Source organism: Notamacropus eugenii, chromosome 4 (assembly GCF_028372415.1).
Source record: "Notamacropus eugenii isolate mMacEug1 chromosome 4, mMacEug1.pri_v2, whole genome shotgun sequence".
Lineage (NCBI taxonomy): Eukaryota > Metazoa > Chordata > Mammalia > Diprotodontia > Macropodidae > Notamacropus > Notamacropus eugenii.
The window spans coordinates 166,242,496-166,265,567 of record NC_092875.1 but is presented as its reverse complement, the minus strand read 5'-3'; the positions used below and the strand labels follow the sequence as shown (position 1 = coordinate 166,265,567).

At 32.6% G+C, this 23,072-nt stretch overlaps 1 protein-coding gene across 1 annotated transcript in view; it reads right to left on the bottom strand.

Annotated features, from left to right (window-relative positions):
- Window positions 1-23,072, bottom strand: part of MMP16 (matrix metallopeptidase 16) — a 390,977-nt gene that overhangs the window by 147,558 nt on the left and 220,347 nt on the right. Inside the window, exon 5 of the mRNA XM_072603624.1 lies at window positions 22,225-22,529. Coding sequence (XP_072459725.1) covers window positions 22,225-22,529 — 305 coding nt within the window. The remainder of the gene's footprint in view (window positions 1-22,224; window positions 22,530-23,072) is intronic.

The window sequence follows — 23,072 nt, the reverse complement described above, 5'->3', positions numbered from 1 at the left end:
TTTTAAAGGTCATAGAAGCTAAAAGCAATGAAAGAAACAAATGAGCTAGATTATTAAATTTGATATACTTAGAATGTAGTGATAAGGAAATGTACTACACCATGGAAAGGATCATCTAAACTACTGTTGAATTACTAAAATGTTCTGTTTCTCTTGTATTTTAACCTATTGCTCCCTTCAATAAATGCTAAAAAATTCCTTAGACCTGTATAGAAAAGACAAATTACCTTATTACATTTCAAAATCTGAAAAATTAAATATTTTAAGATCCAAAATCTTTTTGTAATTTATATTTCTATTGGATTACTTTATTATGTCTCTTCTTTTTGTCACATTGTTTTTTAAAATTTTCTCTTCGCATCTTTTACACATACGAATACACTCATGCATGTGCACATGGATACTTCTCCATGAAGAAACACAAATATACACGCACACACACAAACACAAACACACACATACTCTGGGCTGGAGTTGTTCAAAGCTCCATGCTGGATTACTCTCCATTCTCCGTTTTTATCATGCCCTCTTTTATCTCCAAGTTTGTTTTTTTCATGTTGTATCTGACACATTGAACAGATTCCCAAGCAAATCTCCATTCTTCTCAAGTCTCTTTCCTTCTTCAACGCCCATTTCAAATGCCATTTTCTTCCTCCCTGAAGTCTTCCCTGACTATTTTCCCTCTGCATCTACTAGGTGAGTATGACCTTCTCTTACCAAAATTTATACAGTATGTCCTATCACTTCAAAAATTTTCTAGCTTGGAAAGTTCAGTATTTTTAGAAAACTGGAAAATTCACAGTGAATTCATTAAAAAAAATCACTAGAAAATTACTACCCATAGATAATTTATAAAATTATAAAATATGAGAGGTAACTTTATTGACCCCAAGAACAACCATAGAGTAACAACTCTTAAAATTCTTTCAATTACTACTGTCTTTCATTTCTTTGTTACTTTTCTATATATGTCCCCCAATTTGACTTATTTCAGAGTAATCTATTTACGTGCATGTGTGTACTTTTTAAAATCACATTTGCTATAAGACATGCAAATGTTGTTGTTTAAACCTACAAAATTCTGTTGGTTGCCTACCAATGATCTACCCAAGGAAGGCAGAACAAGAGGGTAGAATAACTTTTCAGGTCATGTATTGGGGTGAGGAGCCATGGGAGAAGATAGAAGATGCACTTCAATTGCTACTATCTTTAATCATCTTTGTCTTTCATCTTCTTCTAAAACACAATGTATTTCACAATTGTAAATTGCCATCAAACAAGGAAAATTGGATATATCATTTAAAAAACTTATTACTCAATATTAATTTATCAATATATTATCTTGTAAAATTATCAATATAGATGTCTTAATGATATACTTTATATATATTCCATGTGTATCTACACATGAGTAAACATATCAATGTATGGGCATATATGTGCATTTATAGAGATAACATACATATATAGTATAGTCATATATGAATGTGTGTATATCTAGATTTCTCTCCGTGTGTATGTATATGTATATATATGTACATATAAATGCACATGTATGTATATACATATGAAGCTAACCTATATTCAGGATCCTAAATCTTATTTATTAAATAATTGGACCTATCTCATATGGGAATGAATAATATTCAATGAAATTATTTAAGCAAAAATGTATTTAATACTGAGCTACTGCTAAATATTCTTTATGTATTTATAAAAAATGTTAATAGTATAACTGAACACATTTCATAACATTTTGACTAAAGAGAACTTCCACCCACAGGAATTCAAAAAAGTAATTATTTAATATAAAAATTTCAAATAAAAAGGATTAAATAAGGTCTATTAAATCACATGCTATTCTTGAAAAAATTCTGAGATATATTCATCTCACTATCTTAGGAGGGAAGTTTAAAATATACATGCAGAAAACTTAAAACTTTTTGCATCATTAAAGGTATCATTATAAAAACATCAATGAGTACAGGCCTATATGTGTGTGTTTGTGTGTAAAATTGGCAGATAAAAAGTTTTTAATAAAAAGGATATTTTTTTCTCAATAAATACCTTGGATGCAAAATAGCTGTGTAAAAAACAGATGCCAGATTACATAGCTTTAATTTAATGATTATTATGATGGTCTTCATATTTAAACATGCTAATATACATAACATACTGCCTCTGAAACAGTATATACATATATATAATACAAATTTAGTATTTATCCTCAAGGAGTTTAAAAGCTAGTAGTAATTTTATATTCTCAAAGCCAAATGAAGGCTTTGCAAATATGTATTATCAGCTAAAACTTATGTAGAGAATGAGGGTCCATTAATAGGTGAGGAAGTTTAAGTTAGTGGTATTCCTTAATAGGTTAGGCTACAGAATTTCTTCTTTGAAGGAGTATTTACTTGAGAAAAAAAAAAGTTAAACAAGACTAAGATTATTAATAATATACAAAGGCAAGGAAATATAAAATTTAAGTTGATATTACCATGTAGAAAGAATTTCTCATTTGTGGTTTTCATTCTTAAATATTTTTTTATCCAGTGGCTAGGCATGATGGGTCTAATTCATACCTCCACAGAACAGGGAAGGAACAGACAAAAAAAAATGAGATGAGAGATGAATTTTACTCCCCTTAGAAAACTTTCCTTATCAGGAAACCTATAACTCCATCTTGTGTATATATGGATTTCTGTTGATTGCTAATTTATTCAGAGGAACTTTAGCCTACATTCTTCAATTTAGATACATTGTTTAGTATATATACTTCAGAAAATATAAAATTTTATCAATAGTGCTTCAACTATGCAGGTCACAATCAATCCAAAACTATTCTTCTTGTGTAATTATTGCTGTGTCCTCATTATTATCATTATATAATTAACAAGTTGCATATATCACACTTAACATACATTTAATTCTCATAACCAAATAGTGAAGCTATTAATACCTAACCCATCTTACAGATAAAGAAAAAAAAAAACCTCAAGTTTAAGTGACAAAGTCACTAACTTCTAAAGCTTCAATTCAAACTCATTTTTCTGAATCCAAGTCCATTTTCCCTCCCTTTACTACTATGTTATGTTTCTTCATAATCTGGGTATATTTTAGCTAGATAATTCAGGAACAAAGTACACATTCTGGCTTTTTCCCCCTGCAAGCTAAGGCATCTAACTCCTTCCAATATAATTTATTTATTTCTTATTTTGGTGGGATAATTTTAGTCAATATTTTTCTCCTTAACTTTAAATTTCTGAATTTGAACCATGACTTATAGTAGGGAGTAGATAGGAGTAAGAGGTGGATTCAGAAAGTTCCTAGATATGGAAATTGTGCTGTGGAGCTTCTAGACTTCTCGATAGCAGTACTGAGAAAATAATAATAATATCCATTTTTTTAATTAAAAGGGTCTTCAACACAAGGATGTTTAATCACCATGGAAATGCTGCAACTAGAGTAGAAGTCAAGTGATTTTTAAGGGATAGCTGAGCAATCACCTAAGCTAATCTTATATGTGCATCATTTTATTCCTGTATCAGGGATCATAGATAAGTATTGCAAGACCAAGTTTGTATGATCAGCAGTTGAATGATAGTATTAAATAATAATGAGCTAGAATTTAAAGCATTTATAAAGCATTTTACATCTGTTAATTTATTTCATCCTGACAACAACCCTGTAATGTGGGAATGTGGGTGTTATTATTAGCCCTATTTTGTACATATACATATGTGCGTACATCCATGTAGAGAGACAGAGACAGAGAGAAGAAACACACAGAGAGACAAAGAGAGAAAATGAGATTGAGAGAAGTTAAGTGACTTGCCAAAGGTCACATAGCTACTAAGCATCAAATACTTAGTAGCTCAGTTTTCCCTAATGCCAAGACCAAAGTTCTATAAACTTAATTGTCTAGAGAAAATTCCATAGTCATTTCTGGGCTGATGAAGTAAATAGTAAGCAATAATTAAGATGAAGATTCATAGCTGGAAAGTACATTAAAAATCATCTAAGTCTAACATCATTTTGGGATAAGCAAGCTGAGAATGAGAGAGGTCAAATAAGTTGCCCAATTTGTTTAAACAACCATTTATTTAAAAAAAAAACATATTGTCTAAAATTAAAATTACTCTGAGATGTCACTTTACACCTATTATATCAACTAACACCACAGAAATGGAAAATTATAAATTCTGAAGGGGATGTGGAAAAATAAGTTCACTAATGCATTGCTGGTGAAACCATGAAATGAACCAACCATTCTAGAGAACAATTTGGAACTATGCCCAAAGAGTTATAAAGCTGTGCATAACCTTTGATCCAACAATATCACTAATAGTTCTATATCCCAAACAAAGAAATTTAGAGGGATGTTTATTAATTGGGGAATGGCTAAGTAAAATTGTGTTGGGATATTATTTTTCATAAGAAATGAGTGAAATGGTTTCAGCAAAACCTGGAAAGAATTATATGAACTGATAAAAAATAAAATGAGCAGCACCAAGAAAACATTGTACACAGTAAGAACAATATTATTGCACCACACTGTTCTGTGATTTGTAATCAGAACATGTCCTGGGTATACTGAGAAGTTAAAAGTAAAGAATATTACAGAAATGTTATGTCAAAAGCAGAATTTTAACTGTTCTTAATTCCAAGGCCAATTATCTGTCCACAAAACCATATTGCCAAATAAACCTGAAAAAACATCAAAAGTGCTGAACTATATATATATTTCTTAAAATACATTAAAATGAGTAAAAAGTATACCCTATGCAAACTTGATTTAATTGTTTATATAAAGCAAATGTTTGGATTAGGAACAATTTACAAAGTAGCAATAGGTAGTTCTATGTCCTGCTGATCTAAATATATTACCTCTAATAAGAAATTTTATTAAAATATCATGTTTTTATAATACTGATGTAAAAATTTCAGAATTTATACTGATAACCAAGTGGCTCAATGGAGAGGGGGCAAAAAGAAGGGGACTGAGAAAGAACAAAGGGGAAAAGAAATATGTTTCTGGTACTCAGAATCACCAGAGAAATATCTACTTATTGTATTTTTAAGTTCAGAAATTCATGATGATGGCTAACTAGTAAAGACTGTAGGGATTATGATGTGAACTGAATAAAAAAAAATGACTTTCAGTGCAAGACTCAAGAAAAATACAAAAAGATAAATAGGAAAGAAAAATCATAAGGGATTTAACAAGGTTAAACTGTTTACATTCCTATATGTGCAGATACTTATAATTCCCTTATCTTAAAAAGGGCCAAGTCTCCCACTTCATCCATGGCCATCTCTAGTCATACTGGCAAGTTAAAGTGTACAAAGACAGAGGACAAAGGTGTGAGTTGAGTATGATGCAATGATATCCAAAAAAATTAAACTAAGGTTATTAAGAAAGAGTAATGCACTTGGAGCAGGGGGAAGGGAGACATGGAATGGGGTAAATTTTCTCACATATAAGAAGCACAAAAGAGTTTTTATAGTGGAGGGGAAGATAAGGGAGGTTGGGGGAGCCCTTCCCTCTTTTAGCCTTTTACTTTTATTAGAACTGGCTTAAAGGGAATAATATGCACACTAAGTTGGGCAAAAAGAAATCTAACTTACCATACAAGAAAGTAGGAGAGCAAGGGAAAAAGAAAAGGAGGGGGGAGGGACTAATAGAGGGGAGGACAGATAAGGAGGGGCCTTTGAGGATGGACAGATGAAAGGAGAGAAATAGACAGAGTCACATGGGGGGGAAATAAGATGAAGAGAAATACACAGTAATGATAACTATGAAAAAAGAATTGCAAGTTTCTCTGATATACATTTCTCAAATATATGGCGAATTGAGTTCAATTTATAAAAATATAAGCTATTTCCCAATTGAGGATTGGTAAAAGGATAATAACACGCAGTTTTCAGATAAAATAATCAAAGTTATCTACAGTCATATAAAAATGGTCTAAATCACTACTGATTAGAGAAACTAAAATAAAAAAAACTTTTAGGTACCACCCCACACCTGTCAGATTCACTAATATAAAAGAACAGGAAAATGACAATGTTGGACGGGATGGGAGAAAATTAAAATATTAATGTTGTTATTGGTGGAGTTATGAACTGATTCAAGCATTCTGTGGAGTAATTTGGAACAATGTCTAAAATACCCTTTTATCCAGCCATATCTCTACTATGTCAGTATCATGGAGATATAAAATACAAAAAGAAAAGTACCTACATATATGCAAATATTTATAGCAGCTCTTTCAGAGGTGGCAAAAAATCAGAAATAAAATCTATCAGTTGTGGAATGACTGAACAAATTGTGGTATCTGATTTTGATGGAATACTATTGTATTACAATAAGTGATGAGCAGGATGCTTTCAGAAAAACCTGAGAAGATTTACATGAACTGATACAAAGTAAAATGAGCAGAATCAGGAAAGTATTTTACACAGTAACAAAAATATTATACAATATAAGCTGTGAATGACAACTTTTTTTCAGTAATACAATGATCCAAGAAAATTCTTAAGGACTTTTGAAAAATGCTACCCATCTCCAAAGAACGAACTGATGGAGCTTGAATATAGATCAAAGCATACTTTTTTAAACTATATTTTTCTTGTGGATTTGTTCTTCATGTGTGTTCTTTCACATGAGTAATATGCAAACATGCTTTGCATATCTGTACATGTATAAACCATGTCAAACTGTTTGCCTTCTCAATGAGGGGCCAGAGAAGTGAGGGAGGAAGAGAATTTAGAATTCAAAATTAAAAAAAGAAGTAAAACTAATGCTAAAATTGTTTCTACACATTATTAAAGGGAAAATAAAATTTAAATAATTGCATTTTGAAAAATGAACTGTAGAAGGAAATGACAAAACCTCTCTAGTATCTTTTCCAAAAAAACCTCAAATTGGTTCACAAGGAGTCTGACAACCAAAAAAAAAAACAGATCCTCATGCCAATCCTGGGTGACTGTTATCCCCACTCTGCAGTTGAGGAAACTGACACAGAAAAAAGGTTATATGACTTACAGTCACATAGCCGATAAGTGTTAGATGTGAGGGATTAAGGATCTGTGTGGCAGGAAATAGTGTTGGGATAAAAAGAACTATGTAAAATGCACTCCAAGGTACAATAAACAAGCCACTTGTTAAATCATCATATGAAATCCTGAGAGTCTTCCCTTCCAAGATAATTATTATTTTTTTTTTACTAAGAAAAGAGGCCATTCTCTGCCTCATTTCTTACCTAGCCTTAATGACTGAATGGGCACTGCCTCAGTCAAACTGAGACATGTTAAAACATTAGCTTAAAAAGGGCCAAGTCTGTCACTACATCCATGGCCATCTGTAGTCATACTGTTCTATAACATGCCATTGCTCAGGAAGAGAAAGTGAGGCTAGTGACTTTGCACAGCCCTGCTCGTCATGGCATAACCTACCTGCCATGGTTCTCTTCCATATAAAGAACAAACAACTACAACAGCAATTTAAAAACAAATGTATTCACCTTTTTAGCTTCTCTTAAAGAAATGTATATTTCTCAGAAGAAGGGAATGTTGATGTTGTGTAGACATGAGGTTGGATCAAAGTTGGTTGCTGTACTGGGACTCGTTTGAGGGATGACAGAAGGATGGCCTTCCTCTGTCTTCTTCATTCTTCCCCAATCACCTACACATTGAAAGTATCTCAAGTGCACCAAAGAATAAGAAAAGGTGAAAAATACTATTCTAAATAAAGGCTACTTCATTTGACTAAGTATTCTTAATAAATGGGGGTAGAGAAACTAAATGAGGTCGAGAATGTGCAGGGTTCCCCCCCCCAACCAGGATCATGCCACTTTTTTTCTATAGCATAACTGGACAATTTGCTAGCAGTTCTACTAGTTTTTGATGGTCACCCCAAGCAAAATGAATGCAGTCAGGGAATTTTATAAAATGACATTCATCTAAGACCTTCATTAGAGGAATTTCCAAAGCTTCAGGCAAAATCTATGTCTCCCTGAAGGTGGTATGCAGTAAAGCAATTAAGCCAAGTTTAGTTTGATTTATCTAGAATGACTTACTGACAGATGACCTGAGTACCAGACACATCCAATCCTATTAGCACACTTCTGTTAGACAAGAAACATTTCCAGAATTCAAAGCTAATCCATTACAAGTAGAAACTACTAACCTTGGCTTATAATAGAGACGATATCATTAACTAGTAGCAGACTTTTCTTTCAGGAATGGACAATAATTTTGTGATTAAGGACAACAACAACAAATGATGCGGTTATTTACAAAATAATTTCCAAGGTGACAATAAAAAATAAAACTGGCAAAATTACTGACAAATTGCTCAGTATTTTTCTCAGCAGCTTGGCACAGTACTGTTCTAGAATGTAGAAAGGAAACAACTGCAGGACACAAATATATCCCAATTTTCTAAAGATGTTTTCCCCATATAAGTTCAACTTCACCCCCCCCCAATAAATGATGCAACTGATGAGATTATACCAAACTTAAGAATATTAAGGGTAATGAAAAGAATGTTCAAATAAAATAATTATTTTCCTGAAATTCAGTAGCAAAGATTAACACTATATATATATATATGTATATATATGCATATATGTGTATATATACACATGTATATATGTATACACACACACACACACACACATATATATATATATATATATGTATATATATATATATATATATATATATATATATATATATATATATATATGTATATATATATATAAAACTTTAACCAGGTTAGGTAGCCTGGTAAAAGTATTTATATAGAAAAAAATTAAATATAAAGTGTAAATCAACTATATTGCTGATATTAAGGACAATTTATTATGGAGTAGTTTTACAGGATGAAGTTCTGTTCAGCAAGTTTAAAAACAGAAGAAAATATTAAAGGATTTATTATTCTGAACAGCCTTGTAAGTGTACTACCTGAGTCATCTTTTGCAACTCAGAGTCTAATTACCTCTTGATTAAAACTGACACAAGAATTTTCTTTCCTGTGAACACATTTTAAGATTAAGAACATCTAAATATCAATTTCAGACAGCAATCAGAACTATTAAATTAATATTAGCTCTTAAAAGTTTAATAATTAAAAGTTTAATTAATATTAGCTCTCAAAAGTTTGTTAAAATGGAAAATATGGAACATTAATTTGTATTTTAAATGTGAACAAGCTTTTTTGTTATGATGAATTCACTTCTACTGACTAGATATACGACTGGACTAATCATTTAATCTTTCTATACCTCAATTTTCCCATAGATAAAATGAGAGGTTAAGACCACAATGACAACCAAAGTCCCATTTACCTATTTAGGCCTAACATTCCATGACTCTATGAATCCACTTTAAAAAAATAATTCTAGTTTAGGGAACTGGAAATTGAACATTGTTCAACTTGTCCCCTTCAGAAAATCAGATTAGTACATTGGGGCATATATTTTGCTTCATAAACCACTATCAGTTACCTAAATAACTCCATATATTTTCAGATAAATCTGTTCTATATTTGAACTCAAGTGATATTCTTTTAAGTAACAATTAATAATGGCTGTATATGAATTCCAAATCCTTTACTGAACTGTTCTAACATCAGTACTGAAAGATAATCATCTCTGCTGCCATTCCACTGATTTACAATCAGGTATGTTGCTGCAAGAACTCAAATCAATCTCATAATTTACATACATAGTGGAATTTTACTCCCAAATTAGTGTCAATCTTTTCTATCACTTCTCAAAATATCCTCAAGAGACATGAGTATGCATATTTTGCCACAGATATTTCAGGATGCTGATATAATTATTCATTAGATTATGATTCATCTACCATCATTATCAGGCCATAGTCCCAGTTTACCAATTGCTCATAAAGTACAAGTCAATAAAGGACAGGAAGTTACACTAATGAACCTTATGATCACAGCCTGCTTAATTTGCTGATGTGTCTTTTTGTATCTGGGGTTTTCTGTTAACAAGTATGCTACCCAAGTAACTCAGCAGAAATATGCTGGTCTGGTAGAGGAACGTTTCACAGAAATTCAGCCTCATTGAGAAGTCGGTGAATGTTATTAACTCACTAAGTGATCAGCAATCATAAGAGAAATAAGAAAAAAAGATGAGTACTAAATCTTGCAGTCACTGATTATGTTAGGAAATCAAGATCAAATAATACTCTAGGCCTCATCATTTTCTCAGATGTAAAGGATAGTTATTTTACGTTTCCTGCTTTTATTTTATTATGAGTCTCAGGAATAACATTGAAAATATTATGCATTGTGCTAAGTGGGTTATTGTTTTTGGTGTCCTAAAAATAAATATCGCAGAGTTATAAATTATACATTTTATATGTGAAATCTTTTTGTGAAGCACTCAGAATTTCTGCACACACGGCAAAAGCTTTGTAAATTATATACACATCTGGAAACTCCAGAGATCATGTGATCTCCTTGCTAAACATGCCTTATTGTATGAGGCTATAAATAATGAAAGACAGAGATAGCATTTGGCACAAGATGTCACAGACTTGAAGAAGCAGGATCTATCAATCAAGAAAGCTTCCCTGTAACTTGTCATTATAATTACCTCCACCTCTCTCTCACCCACTTTTACACTTTTGGTGATTACTATCAGATACTATTAACTTGAGGGACACTCACAGATTTGCCCAAACTGGCAAGTCTGCCCCTATGTTGTATTATTTCCAACTTAAGGCTGAAATAAAGAGCAAAATGAAGAGGCTTACATTTTATAAAATATTCAGATATGAATGTCATTGACCTTGTTACAAAATGCTTCTCTTCCCCTTACCCCTTCTCTCCTACTACACACATTGGTTACTTTTAATAGTGAACATATCCAGATAAGTAATCAGCTGGAGCTCACAATGTCAACATGCTATGTTTTGTGCTGAAATTTTGTGCTTTATCCAACATTTCATAGATAATCATTAGGAGCTCTAAAATAGTATCATCTCTTTATTTTCTAAGGTAAATTAAATAAATTTTAATATGTGAAAACTGATCTGTTTCTTCTTGCAAAAAACAAACTTTTCATTAATATAAAATGAAATAAGTTAAGAACATAAGAGACAAATATGAAGTTTATATGAAATACAAATATGCAGGGAAGATTTATGAAAGAAATGGCCTTTGACCTTTGACTGAAAAAGATGGTTATAGTTTCAAAATACAGACATTGGTCTTGGGCTAAAGTTAGAATATGAGATACATCATAATATTCTAGATCTAAACAATGGTAAAAAAAAACAATTGGGAAGGCACAATGTTTTGTTGGCAAACAACTAGTAGTCCACTTTGGCTTTGTAATGAGAAGCATTATTCATGTTATATCTATTTCTACATTTTAAAATACCTTGTCAAATTTTGGCCTAATCAATACTGGTCAAAAAAGTGTTAAAATAACTTTAAACTATATAAAAGGCATTTTCCTTACAAATTCTTAAACTCAAATTTGTCTATGAGAAAAAGAATTTGTCTAAAGTCAAAATGTCTAAGAATTTGCATTGCTAACAAAGAAATAATCATAAAATATGGAGTTGGTTAGGATCTAAGAGATTGTCTAATCCAATCCCTTTAGTTTCACATTAGAGACATGAAATGATTTATCTGAGGCTCCCTAGATGGCAAATAGCAAATGAGGACTCCAAGCCAGACTATCTGCTTCTTACTATACCATACTGCCTTCTTAATAACATTAAAATGATAAACATTTTCTGTTTCAAATGGAGTACTATGTAATCAACATAATAAATAATTACAACCTCTAAAAAGAGTACAGCAGTGTTTATATTATTCCAAAGGATTCTTTTTCTCTATTTTAAACAAATTCTTATTCATCCTGTGGACTTTTCTCAAAAGGTAGGATGCTCTTAAATAAATTGATAGGAAAGTGGATAACAATGTATTAAGAGTTCCTGGCACTCTAAGATGCTGTTTATCTCTTTTGAGGAAGACAGGATTCAAATTGCCTTCATTAGAGGAGCAATATGCTGTGGAAAATGATCTGGGTACTTATCAGGAGGCTTCTTGATTTGCATTTTTGCTAAATAATCGAGCTATTCTGTTTGGTAGCTATGTATGAGCTACCAAAAAAAGAAAAAAGAAAGAAAAACATTCAGGTAAATAATTGAGAGCTTTTGAAAGCTAAAATTTAAAAGAAAAAATAAGTTTATCACTATAGATATCAAGTATGCTATGCCATTTTCTCAAAAGAATTTACTCTACACTAGTTAAGATATAGAAAATACGTCTTAGTTCTCCCCACACCTGCTACTTCCTCAAGCAAAGGGAAAGGCTGCTCTCCCGATAAATGATCAATGCTTCAACATGACACTGCTTTAGCTACCCTGCAGTTACTGTTTAAGGATTGTGATTCCAATTAAGCAGTAAATCTTTACGTTATCACACCTTCAACAGTCAATTAATGTCTTCAGGAATTCCTGTGATGTTGTATCATTGTTATTTTGGAGAAAGTCATTTACTTCAAGCTCACAAAGCAAAATAATCTTATTTGAGTGGTAAAGATAAACATTTCACTCCATGTGGTAGACTGAATAATAAAAGACTTCTGTAAGAATGAATGTCCAATGAATATCAAATTTGCACAATATGAGTTGTGAAATTACGCATTGTAACAGTGTTAACAGTCTGCTAAATCCTTTCTGATGTGAAAAAATAAACTTTTATTTCTGATATTACTCTTCAAATTTTCTTTACTTATGGTTCTCATTGTAAAGTACTGATACACATACTAGCTATAGAATCCATATCCCAGTATTTATTTTACTTTATTAAAACAGATTTTCCTTTTTCTAAAAAAACTGCAGGTTTGCTGCCTAAAACATCAATTATTAAGCAAGCACGTAAAGGTACTCTGTATCTTTCTTTACTGAAGCTTGAAGAATATTTTAGCAAAAATTGGGCTATTCCAACAGTAAATAGTAAACAGTCATATCTCTTCACTCCAAGTGGGAAAGCAAGTTAAAATTGTACTCTGGGTGACAATTAATTCCCAATATTTCAAATTTACAGATTTTACTATCATCTTAAAATTTCAAATTTTTATCAGAAGTAAATGTAATTGCTTCATATTTTTGAGAAATGCTTTCCATGATGAATAAATGTATTAATGATGCTTATTTGGCCAGCAAACCTGGGAAACCTGAGAGCTACATTTACTATTCACTTGTGCAAGAAAGGGAAACTGGAAAAGAAATGAAAATTTGAGCAGGTTCAAATCATTAATAGAAGCAGGACACACCTGCTTTTTAAATATTTAAATTTATGCTGCCATTCCTATCTATAAATCAGAAACTATTGTAGGAACCAAAAAGATACTTTTAAAATATTACTAAACATGTATGCATTAGCATTTTAATGATCCACTAGAGAATTTTAAAAAGCATGAATTCTCTCTTGTTTCTTTGTGTAACTAAATGAGACTTTTTAAAAATTTCCTCAAGAGAGAAAAAAACAAAAAAAGAAGATGCAAAGCAAGTTAGTACAATTTAATTCAACAAATACCTATTAAATACCTATTGTAGATGAGTTAGGTATTAATTCAAGGAGCTACAAAGGCAAAAATGAAATAAGCCCTAAGTCAAAGAGCTTATTATGTTCTATCATGTTCCATTGCCATGCTGATAGAACATGCAACCAGTGAAACAAATATATCTATATCTATATATGTATATAGATATAGATATAGATATAGATATATACAAAGTCAGACACATACACAGATAGATAGAGAGAGAGAGAGAGAGAGAGAGAGAGAGAGAGAGAGAGAGAGAGAGAGAACTAACAATTTTAGCAATTAGCAAAGATCTTGAGTAGAAGGTGGCACTTGAGTTGCACTTTAAAGGATCCTAGGGAATCTACCACGAGTGTTAAGGTGGAAGTTCCTTTCAGATTTGTGCATCCACTCATGATCATGCACAGGGATCAGAAAGCAGGTTGGTTTGACTGAAGAGTAAATGAAAAAGAGGAATATAAAATATATGTTATGTGTATATATATATATATTTATTAGGAAAATAAATATAAAATTCAAAGGTGGGTGGATGCCAAATTTTGCAGGACTTTAAACATCAAGATAAGTTATTTTTTTCCCTAAATTATTGTTGTTCAGTTGTGTCCAATTCTTCATGATTTCATCTGAGGTTTCTTTGGCAAAGATTCTGGAGTGTTTTGCCCTTTCCTTCTCCAGTTCATTGTTACAGATGGGTTACTGAGGCAAACAGGGTTGAGTGACTTTCCCAGGGTATGAGATCAAATTGTTCATGATTCCAAGTATAGTGAATATTTTTGGATAAAGGGGTAATATTATCAAACATTAGTTTGGTAGCTGTTTACAGCATAGATTGGAAAGATGAGATGGACACAGGGATACCAATGGAAAGATGATTGTAATATTTCAAATAAGAAGTGTTAAGGATCAAAATTAGGCTAGAAACTAGGAAGGTGGGGCAAAAATTGTTATGGAGGTATGTACAAGACCTAGCAGTGGTTTTGACTGAAAAAAATGGGTTTTGAGAAAAAACAATAAGTTCTTTTTGCTCATATTGAGCATGAGGTGCCTGCAGAATATCCAGATAGAATCACAATGACATACTTGGTCTATTTCAAAAGATGATTAAGGAAAAAGAAAAATAACCTTTATATTCTAAAAATATTTATAGTGCCACTCTTTCTAGTGGCAAAGAACTGGAAACTGTGCGAATGACTATTAATTGAGGAATAGATGAACAAGCTGTGGTACATGACTGTGATGGAATACTACTGAGGTATAAGCAGTGATGAGCTTGATGATCTCAGAAAAACATGGACAGACTTGCACAAAATAATGAATGAGCAGAACCAAGGGAAGACTGTGTATAGCAACAGTAATATTGTTTTAAAAACAACTCTGAGTGAATAAGCCACTATGACTAATATAAATACAGATATTAACTTAAAAGGACATATGAAGATTCTATCTTCATTCAGAGAAAGAACAGATGAATAGAAGTTTGTATGAAATGATTTTACATGCATACATATATACATATTTGTGTTTAATTGCAACCATCTTTACAGTGTAAGGGGTTGGAAGAAAGAAAAAGATTAAAATAAATTTTCATGATAATTTTATCATATATTAAACAGACTCATAAATTTTACATAATGGATTTGTATTTTCATGTGCAATTATCTTTTTGTAATTATTATACTATGTCCCAGAAATGTTTCTAAGAGTCACAGTAACAGAATAATAACATTTGAGAGTTGGAAGGAATCTCAGCAGCCATCTACTTTAACCTATATACCAGCAGGCATTTGTTATAATGGGACTAGACTCCAGGAGACTGATTATAGCTGGATATATAATAGTCTTCATTCTTTTATCTGAAAATATTTTCTTTTTTTTTCTTTTCAAAGTATTTTTTCTTTGGAATTTATTTAGCATTATGTTTTCCCAATTACATGTGTAAACTATTTTCAATATTTGTTTTGAGAACCTTGAGTCCCAAATTCTCTTCCTTCCTCCTTCCCCACCACTGCTCACTGAGAAGGCAAGCAATTCAATATATGTGATACATATGTAGTCATGTAAAACATTTCCATATTAGTGATGTTGTGAAAGAAAACAGACCAAAAAGAGATATCAAGAAAAATAAAATAAAAAGTATACTTCAATCTGTATTCAGACATCAACAATTCTTTTTCTAGGGAAGGATAGAATTTTTCATCAAGAGTCCTTCAGAGTTGTATTGGATCATTGTATTGTTGAAAATAGCTAACTTATTCACAGCTGATAATAGTGCTGTTACTTTGTACATAGAAAATTTCACTTTGCATCAGCTTATGGAATCTTTCCAGGTTTTTCTGGGAGCATCCTGCTCATTATTTCTGATAGCACGATAATGTTAAATCAAAATGTCATACCACAATTTGTTCAGACATTCCCCAATTAAGGGGTGTTCTCTCAATTTCCAATTCTTTGACACCAGAAAAGAGGTGCTATAAATATTTTTGTACATATGTTCCCTTTTCTTTTTTGTTGTTTTATCTCTTTTGGGGTACAGACCTAGTAGTGGTATTGCTAGGTCAAGGGGTATGCAAGATTTTATATCTCTTTGGTATACAGTTCCAAATTGCTCTACGAAAGGATTGAATCAGTTCACAATGCCACCAACGGTGGATTAATGCTTCATTTTCCCCACATCCCCTCCACCGCTTGTCATTTTCCTTTTCTGTCCTGTGAGGCAATATAATACATATGAGGTAGTGCCACAGAATTGTTTTAATTTGCTTTTCTCCAGTCAATAGGGAGTTAGAACATTTTTTTTTATATGGCCATTGATGCTCTGATTACTTCATCATGAATCTGTTTTTACTTTTTTGATAATTCAGCAATTGGGAAAGAGCTCTTAATTTTATCAACTTGACTTAATTCTCTATATGTTTGAAAAATGATGACTTTATCAGAGAAACTTGCTTCTAAATTTTTTTTCATAATTACAGTTGCTAACTATTTCCCTCCACCCTATTCCCCACATCCTGGTTATTCTATTCTTTATGTTCTTTCACCTTGTCCCTCCACAAAAGTATGTTACTTCTGACCATCCACACCCCTAATCTGACCTCTCTTCTACCACCCACCCCAAAATTCTAGAATCTCCTTCCCCCCCTACTTTCCTGTAAGATAAAATAGGTTTCTATACTCAACTGAGTGTATATATTCTTCCCTCTTTGAGTCAATTCTGATGAGAATAAGGTTCACGCACTGTCCCTTACCTCCCCTTTCTTCCCCTCCATTATAAAAGCTTTTTCTTGCCTATTTTATGTTAGATAATTTATTTCATTCTACCTCTCCCTTTTCCTTTCTCCCAATATAGCCCTGTCTCACTCCTTAATTTTATTTTTTACATATCATCCCTTCATATTCAAGTAACACCTGTGCCATCTGTGTACACAGACACACAGACACACACACACACACACACACACACACGCACACATACACTCCTAACTGCCTGGACAATGAGAAAGTCCTTGTGAGTTAAAAGTACCATCTTCTCATGTAGGAATGTCAATAGTTTAACCTTATTAAATCCCTTACAATTTCCCTTTCCTTTTTACTTTTTTATACTTCTCTTGAGTCCTGTATTTGCCATGTCATACATACATATATGTATACACGCATTGTATATATATACACACACACACATATATATATATACATACATATATTCATTCAGCTCTGATGTATTCATCAAGAATACTTGAAAATTCTCTATGTCACTAAGTTTCCATATTTTCCCTTGAAAGATTATACTCAGTTTTTCTGGGTAGATTATTCTTGATTGTAACCCTAGCTCCTTTGCCCTATGGAATTTCATCTTCCAAGCCCAATGATCCTTTAATGTAGAAGCTGCTAAATCTTATGTTATTCTGACTGTGGCTCCATGATACTTGAATTATTTCCTTGTGACTGCTTGCAATATTTTCTCCTTCACCTCTGAACTCTGGAATTTGGCTATAAAATTCCTGGGAGTTTTCATTTTTGGATCTCTTTTAGCAGGTTATTGGAGGATCCTTTTAATTTCTATTTTACTGTCTATTTCTACTTTACCTCTACTTTACTTTACTTTTTCTTGATTGTTTTTTAAATGATTGTGTTTAGGCTCTCTTTTTTTTTTCATCATGCTGTTCAGGGAGTGCAACAGTTCCTACAGACTGTCTCTCCTTTTTCTACTTTCCAGGTCTGTTATTTTACTAATTTCATATTTTTTTCAATTTTTTTTCATTCTTTTGATGGTTTTTTTTTTGGTCTCATGGAGTCATCACCTTCCACATGCCCAACTCTCCTTTTTAAGGAGTTCATTTTTTCAGTGAACTTATATGGCTTTTTCCACTGGTCAATTTTTAATGAGTATTTCTCTTCAGTGAATTTTTGTTCATCTTTTTTTTTTCATTTGGCCAATTCTGATTTTTAAGGAGTTCTCTTCAAGGAATTCTGTGGCTTTCTTACCAATTGTCCTGTTTTGTTTTTTAAGGTGTTATTTTATTCACTAATTTTTTGTGCCTCCTTTTCCAAGCTATTGACTCTTTTTTATGTTTTTTTTTCTTGCATCACTCTCATTTCTTTTCTCAATTTGTCCTCTAACTCCCTTATTTGATTTCTAAAATACTTTTTGAGCTCTTCAGTGGTCTCAGACCATTGACATTTTCCTCTGAGGCTTTCATGTAACTGTTCTGGTTCTGTTGTCTTCTGATTTTTTTTGTTTTGATCTTCCCTGACACAACAGTAACTTTCTATGGTCAGCATTTTTATTGTTCTTGCTTGCTCATTTTTTTTCCAGCCTTTTAACTTTAAGTTAAAGTTGGACTCTGCTCCCAGGGTTAAGAAGATTCCCCAAGCTTCATGTTTTTCATTTCTTTGTTTTCAGAAGTAGTTCTGGGGATGTGCAAGTTTTCAGTTCTTCAAAGGTGGTATGATTTAAAGAGAGGTGTGCTCAATGCTCTACTGCCCTGTTCTCTAGTCTGTAAGCAACCTCAAATATGTTTTTTTTTACCCTGGAACTGTGTTCAGTGTTCCCACTCCTACTAGTGCTCTTTTACAACTGAGATGGTGAACCATGTATGGGCAATACAATAAAGTCTTCCTCTCATTGACAGTAATGGCTCCTCTATCTGCTTCTAGTCATTTCTCTAACACCTTTCATTCTGTGGGTAGAGAGCTCCAGAATCTGTCATCCAGTTAGTGGTCCTTAATATGTGCTGCTAGCTTGTATGGTTCGGTCTCTGATGGTATGGACTTTACTGGAGTGGACTAGACTGTGCTTTACTCTCACCCCAGTGAGGAAGATCTTTCCTGCTAATCTTCCAAATTGTGTAGGACTAGAAAATTGTTTCACCCCTTTCTTTTGTTGGTTCTACTGCTTCATAACTTGTTTTGAGACATTATTTTAATATTGTTTAGAGGGGGGAGAGACATAGTGAGGTCTTGCCTTTACTTTGCCAACTTGGCCCTGTCTCCTCTCATGATTTTCAAAAGTTCGGGAACTCTGAGATCCCAGTGATGGAGATAGTATTGGGCTGAACATGTATTCTACACAGTTCTTGAAGTCTTATCTCAAAATAATTAAAAATGAAAAAGACTGATCTTATATACTATACACAAAGTAGTATTCAGTTCTCCCCTTATACAATGCCAGAAGCAACATCCCTCCTCCTAGTTCCTAATGCTAAGATATTGCAGAGTCAGTTCTGGAGAAGGTACTCTGCTGCCATAGGCTCCAAGAAATTGAGAACTAAGATGTAATAGACCTCAAGGAGCTTATAATATAGTAGGGAATAGAAGATTAGCACAAGTGAAATGATTATCAAACAATATAGTACATAGTTTTAAGAGGATTTCATTTGAATTTTTTGCATTGAACATGTTGGTAAAAGTGATTATTAAGGAAGATTATTTGGGCATTGTAACAGAAAACAAGCAGTCTTCCATGAGGAAAAATGGCAGTGGTGAGAATGTTTTAGTAATTGTAGAATGAGATGGAATATAAAACTTGGACTATTGGTCAGAAATTGAGATATAAATATCACATGAATCTAAATACAGATGGTAATTAAAACTTTCATTCCTTAATTACTTCAATCCTTTCTTCAAAATTGTATAGTCATCCATTTTGAAACACAGGTATGCATACACACATACACACATTTTTCTTTGGCCCTGTTTTTAAACTTTTCAGAGAAATAAACTACTCCTTTCCCCTCCATTTTCTTATCACTAGTTTCTACATACTAGTAGAGCTAAAAAGAAAATTTTATTTTCTCTACTCACAGATAAGAAAACTAAGGTTTAACAGGTTAAATGATTTACCCTATGCCACCTCATACAAAAGGGAATTCTGTAGGAGAAAGTCAGATTTCTTCAGTTCTTAGAGATTGCTCTTACTTCCATATGAAACTTTTTCCTTCTGAATATGAGCTATCATCCTCAACTATACTATTATATAACATTTTTCTATTAGAAAATCAGTGAACTTGTTATGTTTTATTTCCCCTTGATGTCTATACCTCATAGCATATACATAGTAGTTCTATTGCTAAGTACAAGACAAGACCACAGCAGTGATCTGGTCCAATTAATAGCTGAAAAAGAATCCTTACTATAAAATATTCAACAAGTGGTCATCCAGATCTCCAAGGAGGGAAAGCCTAACACCTCTTGAAGTGGTCCATTCTACTTTTAGACAGGCCTAATTCTTAGAGTTGTTGGTTTTTCCTTAACATCAAGACAGAGAGAAGAGAGTATTAAATTAATATCTAGTTTAATGACTTTTGGCAAACTTCCAGAATGATTGGATTAATTGATTACTCCACCAAGAATGTATCAACATGCTTATTTTTCCACAATTCTTCAACAATCAATTTTCTTATCTTTGCCAATCTGACGGGTATAAAAAGTGAGAATTTTTAAATTTTCATTTCTCTTATTATTAATGATTTGAGGAAATTTTACATAATTGTTGACATTTTGTAAGAATTATTTTATGTATTTCATAGGTGAGAAATTGGAGGCTTAATTGGAGCCTCATTTTACAAATGGAAAATCAAGATTGTATTTTTTTTTTCCTTTTAACTATTTGGTTCACTGTCCAGAATCATGCTACTATTCTTTTGATTTTATGCAAAAACGTACAAGTATATAAAATTCATAATCTTTTACCTTGAGTTTCAATACATGGATAATAGTAAGATTAACTGAAGAAGACATTATTGAGTTTAAAGAATTGAGATGAAAAACATTACTAAAGATTCAATTTATTAAAAAAGTAGAGAAACTAAATAAGGGTATGTTTAGAATATTTAAGAAAAATCAAAGATGTCTATGTGAAAGTAGCATAAAGGATGAGTAAAAATTAATTCTGTTATTTAAAATATAGCACAAAATGTTAGAAAAGAGAAATTCTAGCACTTGGAATCAGGGACCTGAGGTTGAGTACCAACCCTGTCTCTTAGTGACTTTGGGTAAATCACTTGAGTTTCTTGAGTCTCATTTTCTATTCTGTGAAATCACAAAAGTTCTAAATTAGACAAAACCACAGCAGTCATCTGGTCCAATTAATAATGGAAAAGGAAACCTGACTATAAAATATTCACCAATGATCATCCAGATCTCCAAGGAGGGGAAGCCTAACACTTCTTGAAGTGGTTCATTCTACTTTTAGACAGGTCTAATTCTTAGTGTTGTTGGCTTTTCCTTGACACCAAAGCAGACAGAAGAATAAAGAGAATATTAAATTAAACATCCATGGACCAGCTCAGATGAAAAGGTCAACATAAGGGGACTAATGGGCACTATAATGAAGGAAAAAAGGAAACATAGAGAAATTGAGTAAATGATAGAGAAATTGGATAACATGGTATGCTGTTGATGTTATAGGGGGCAGTGGAGCAGACAGGAAGTATTCATCACACATAAAAAGGGTTGGCAAAGGTTAGAATTGAGGGGGACACTTTGCAACGAAGAAGGAAAGGAAAGTAGAATTATATTTGATATAAACATGGATATTTTAAGATCTTTCCCTAAAATATAGTGGAAATTAGACATAGAAAACTTAAACCCATTTTCAGAGTATGAAAGGAATATATGAATAGTATTTGACCTTCACTTGAAAGAAAATGTAGAACATTATATGAAGTATAGACTACTCTCCATTGCATAGTTCCTAGAATGAGTGAAAAACACACTTATAGTTGTTTAAAGTTAACAATGAGTATGAAAATCATAATCTGTTTCACCAATTACTTTGGCACCATAAGTTTAAAGACGATGGTGAAAGAATACCTATTTTTTGGGGATACAATTTCCAGTGGAATGAAGGAAGGAAAGAAGGAAGGAAGTTATGAAGAAAGGAAGGAAGGAAGGAAGGAAGGAAGGAAGGAAGGAAGGAAGGAAGGAAGGAAGGAAGGAAGGGAGGAAGGAGGGGAGGAAGGATGAAGGAAGGAAGGAAGGAAGGAAGGAAGGAAGGAAGGAAGGAAGGAAGGAAGGAAGGAAGGAAGGAAGGAAGGAAGGAAAGAAAGAAGGAAGGAAGGAAGGAGGAAAAAGTGGGAAATAAGGAAAAGGAAAGAAATATAAGAAAATATAAATGAAACTTTGTGCTTACCATCATGATTAGGATTCCCTAGGGTCCATGGTTCATCTGAATCAAAATGAGTATCTCCCCCAATTCCTGGTCCAGGGAAGTAGGCATGTGCCAAAAAGCCTCCCTCTCCATCAAAGGGAGAGCTGTCTCCATGAAAACCTGATGCAAAAATGATTGTTATGTCCACGTCCCTTTTGCCATTTTCTAGTTCACTGTAGGGAACTTCTTCAAATGTCAGAGGAGTTACATTCTGCCATACATCAAAGGCACGGCGAATAGCTTTACGTGTTTCAGGATCTCCTACTTTTGGAGTTACGTTCTTTATGCTGAAATTGAGAAGATAAAAAAAAAAAAAAAAAGAAAGAACTAAATGAGTAGAAAGGCACTGTTTCTTTTATCCTAATTCCTACAGGTACCAGTATAACTAATGATGACAACAAAACTTCACTTGAGAGAGGGAATATGATCTTATTATAGGAAAATCTTAAAGGAATCATATCTTAAATCTTATCTTAAAGGAAAGACAATACATTAATCTCTATTTGTAAATGCTGGATCTCATAGCTTAGCCATTTGAGTGTCAGTAGCATAATGTTTGCCTACCAAGTCTCCACCTAGGAAATTCTCCTGTATAGAATGCTTGACAGTATAAAGAGTGAATCAATGAGCTACTTTGCCTCTTTAGCCACAGAAGGCAGTAAGCCTTGACAAGTGACCACATATCTTCTTGCACAAATAACAGTAGCTACTTCCAACTGAAATCAAAATAGAAATTTCTTTGTTCTTATAATCACTGTTAGAATAATTTTGCACTGTGTCCATTAGACAGTTCTAAATAAGATTTTAAAGATAGTTTTAGCCTTTTCTTT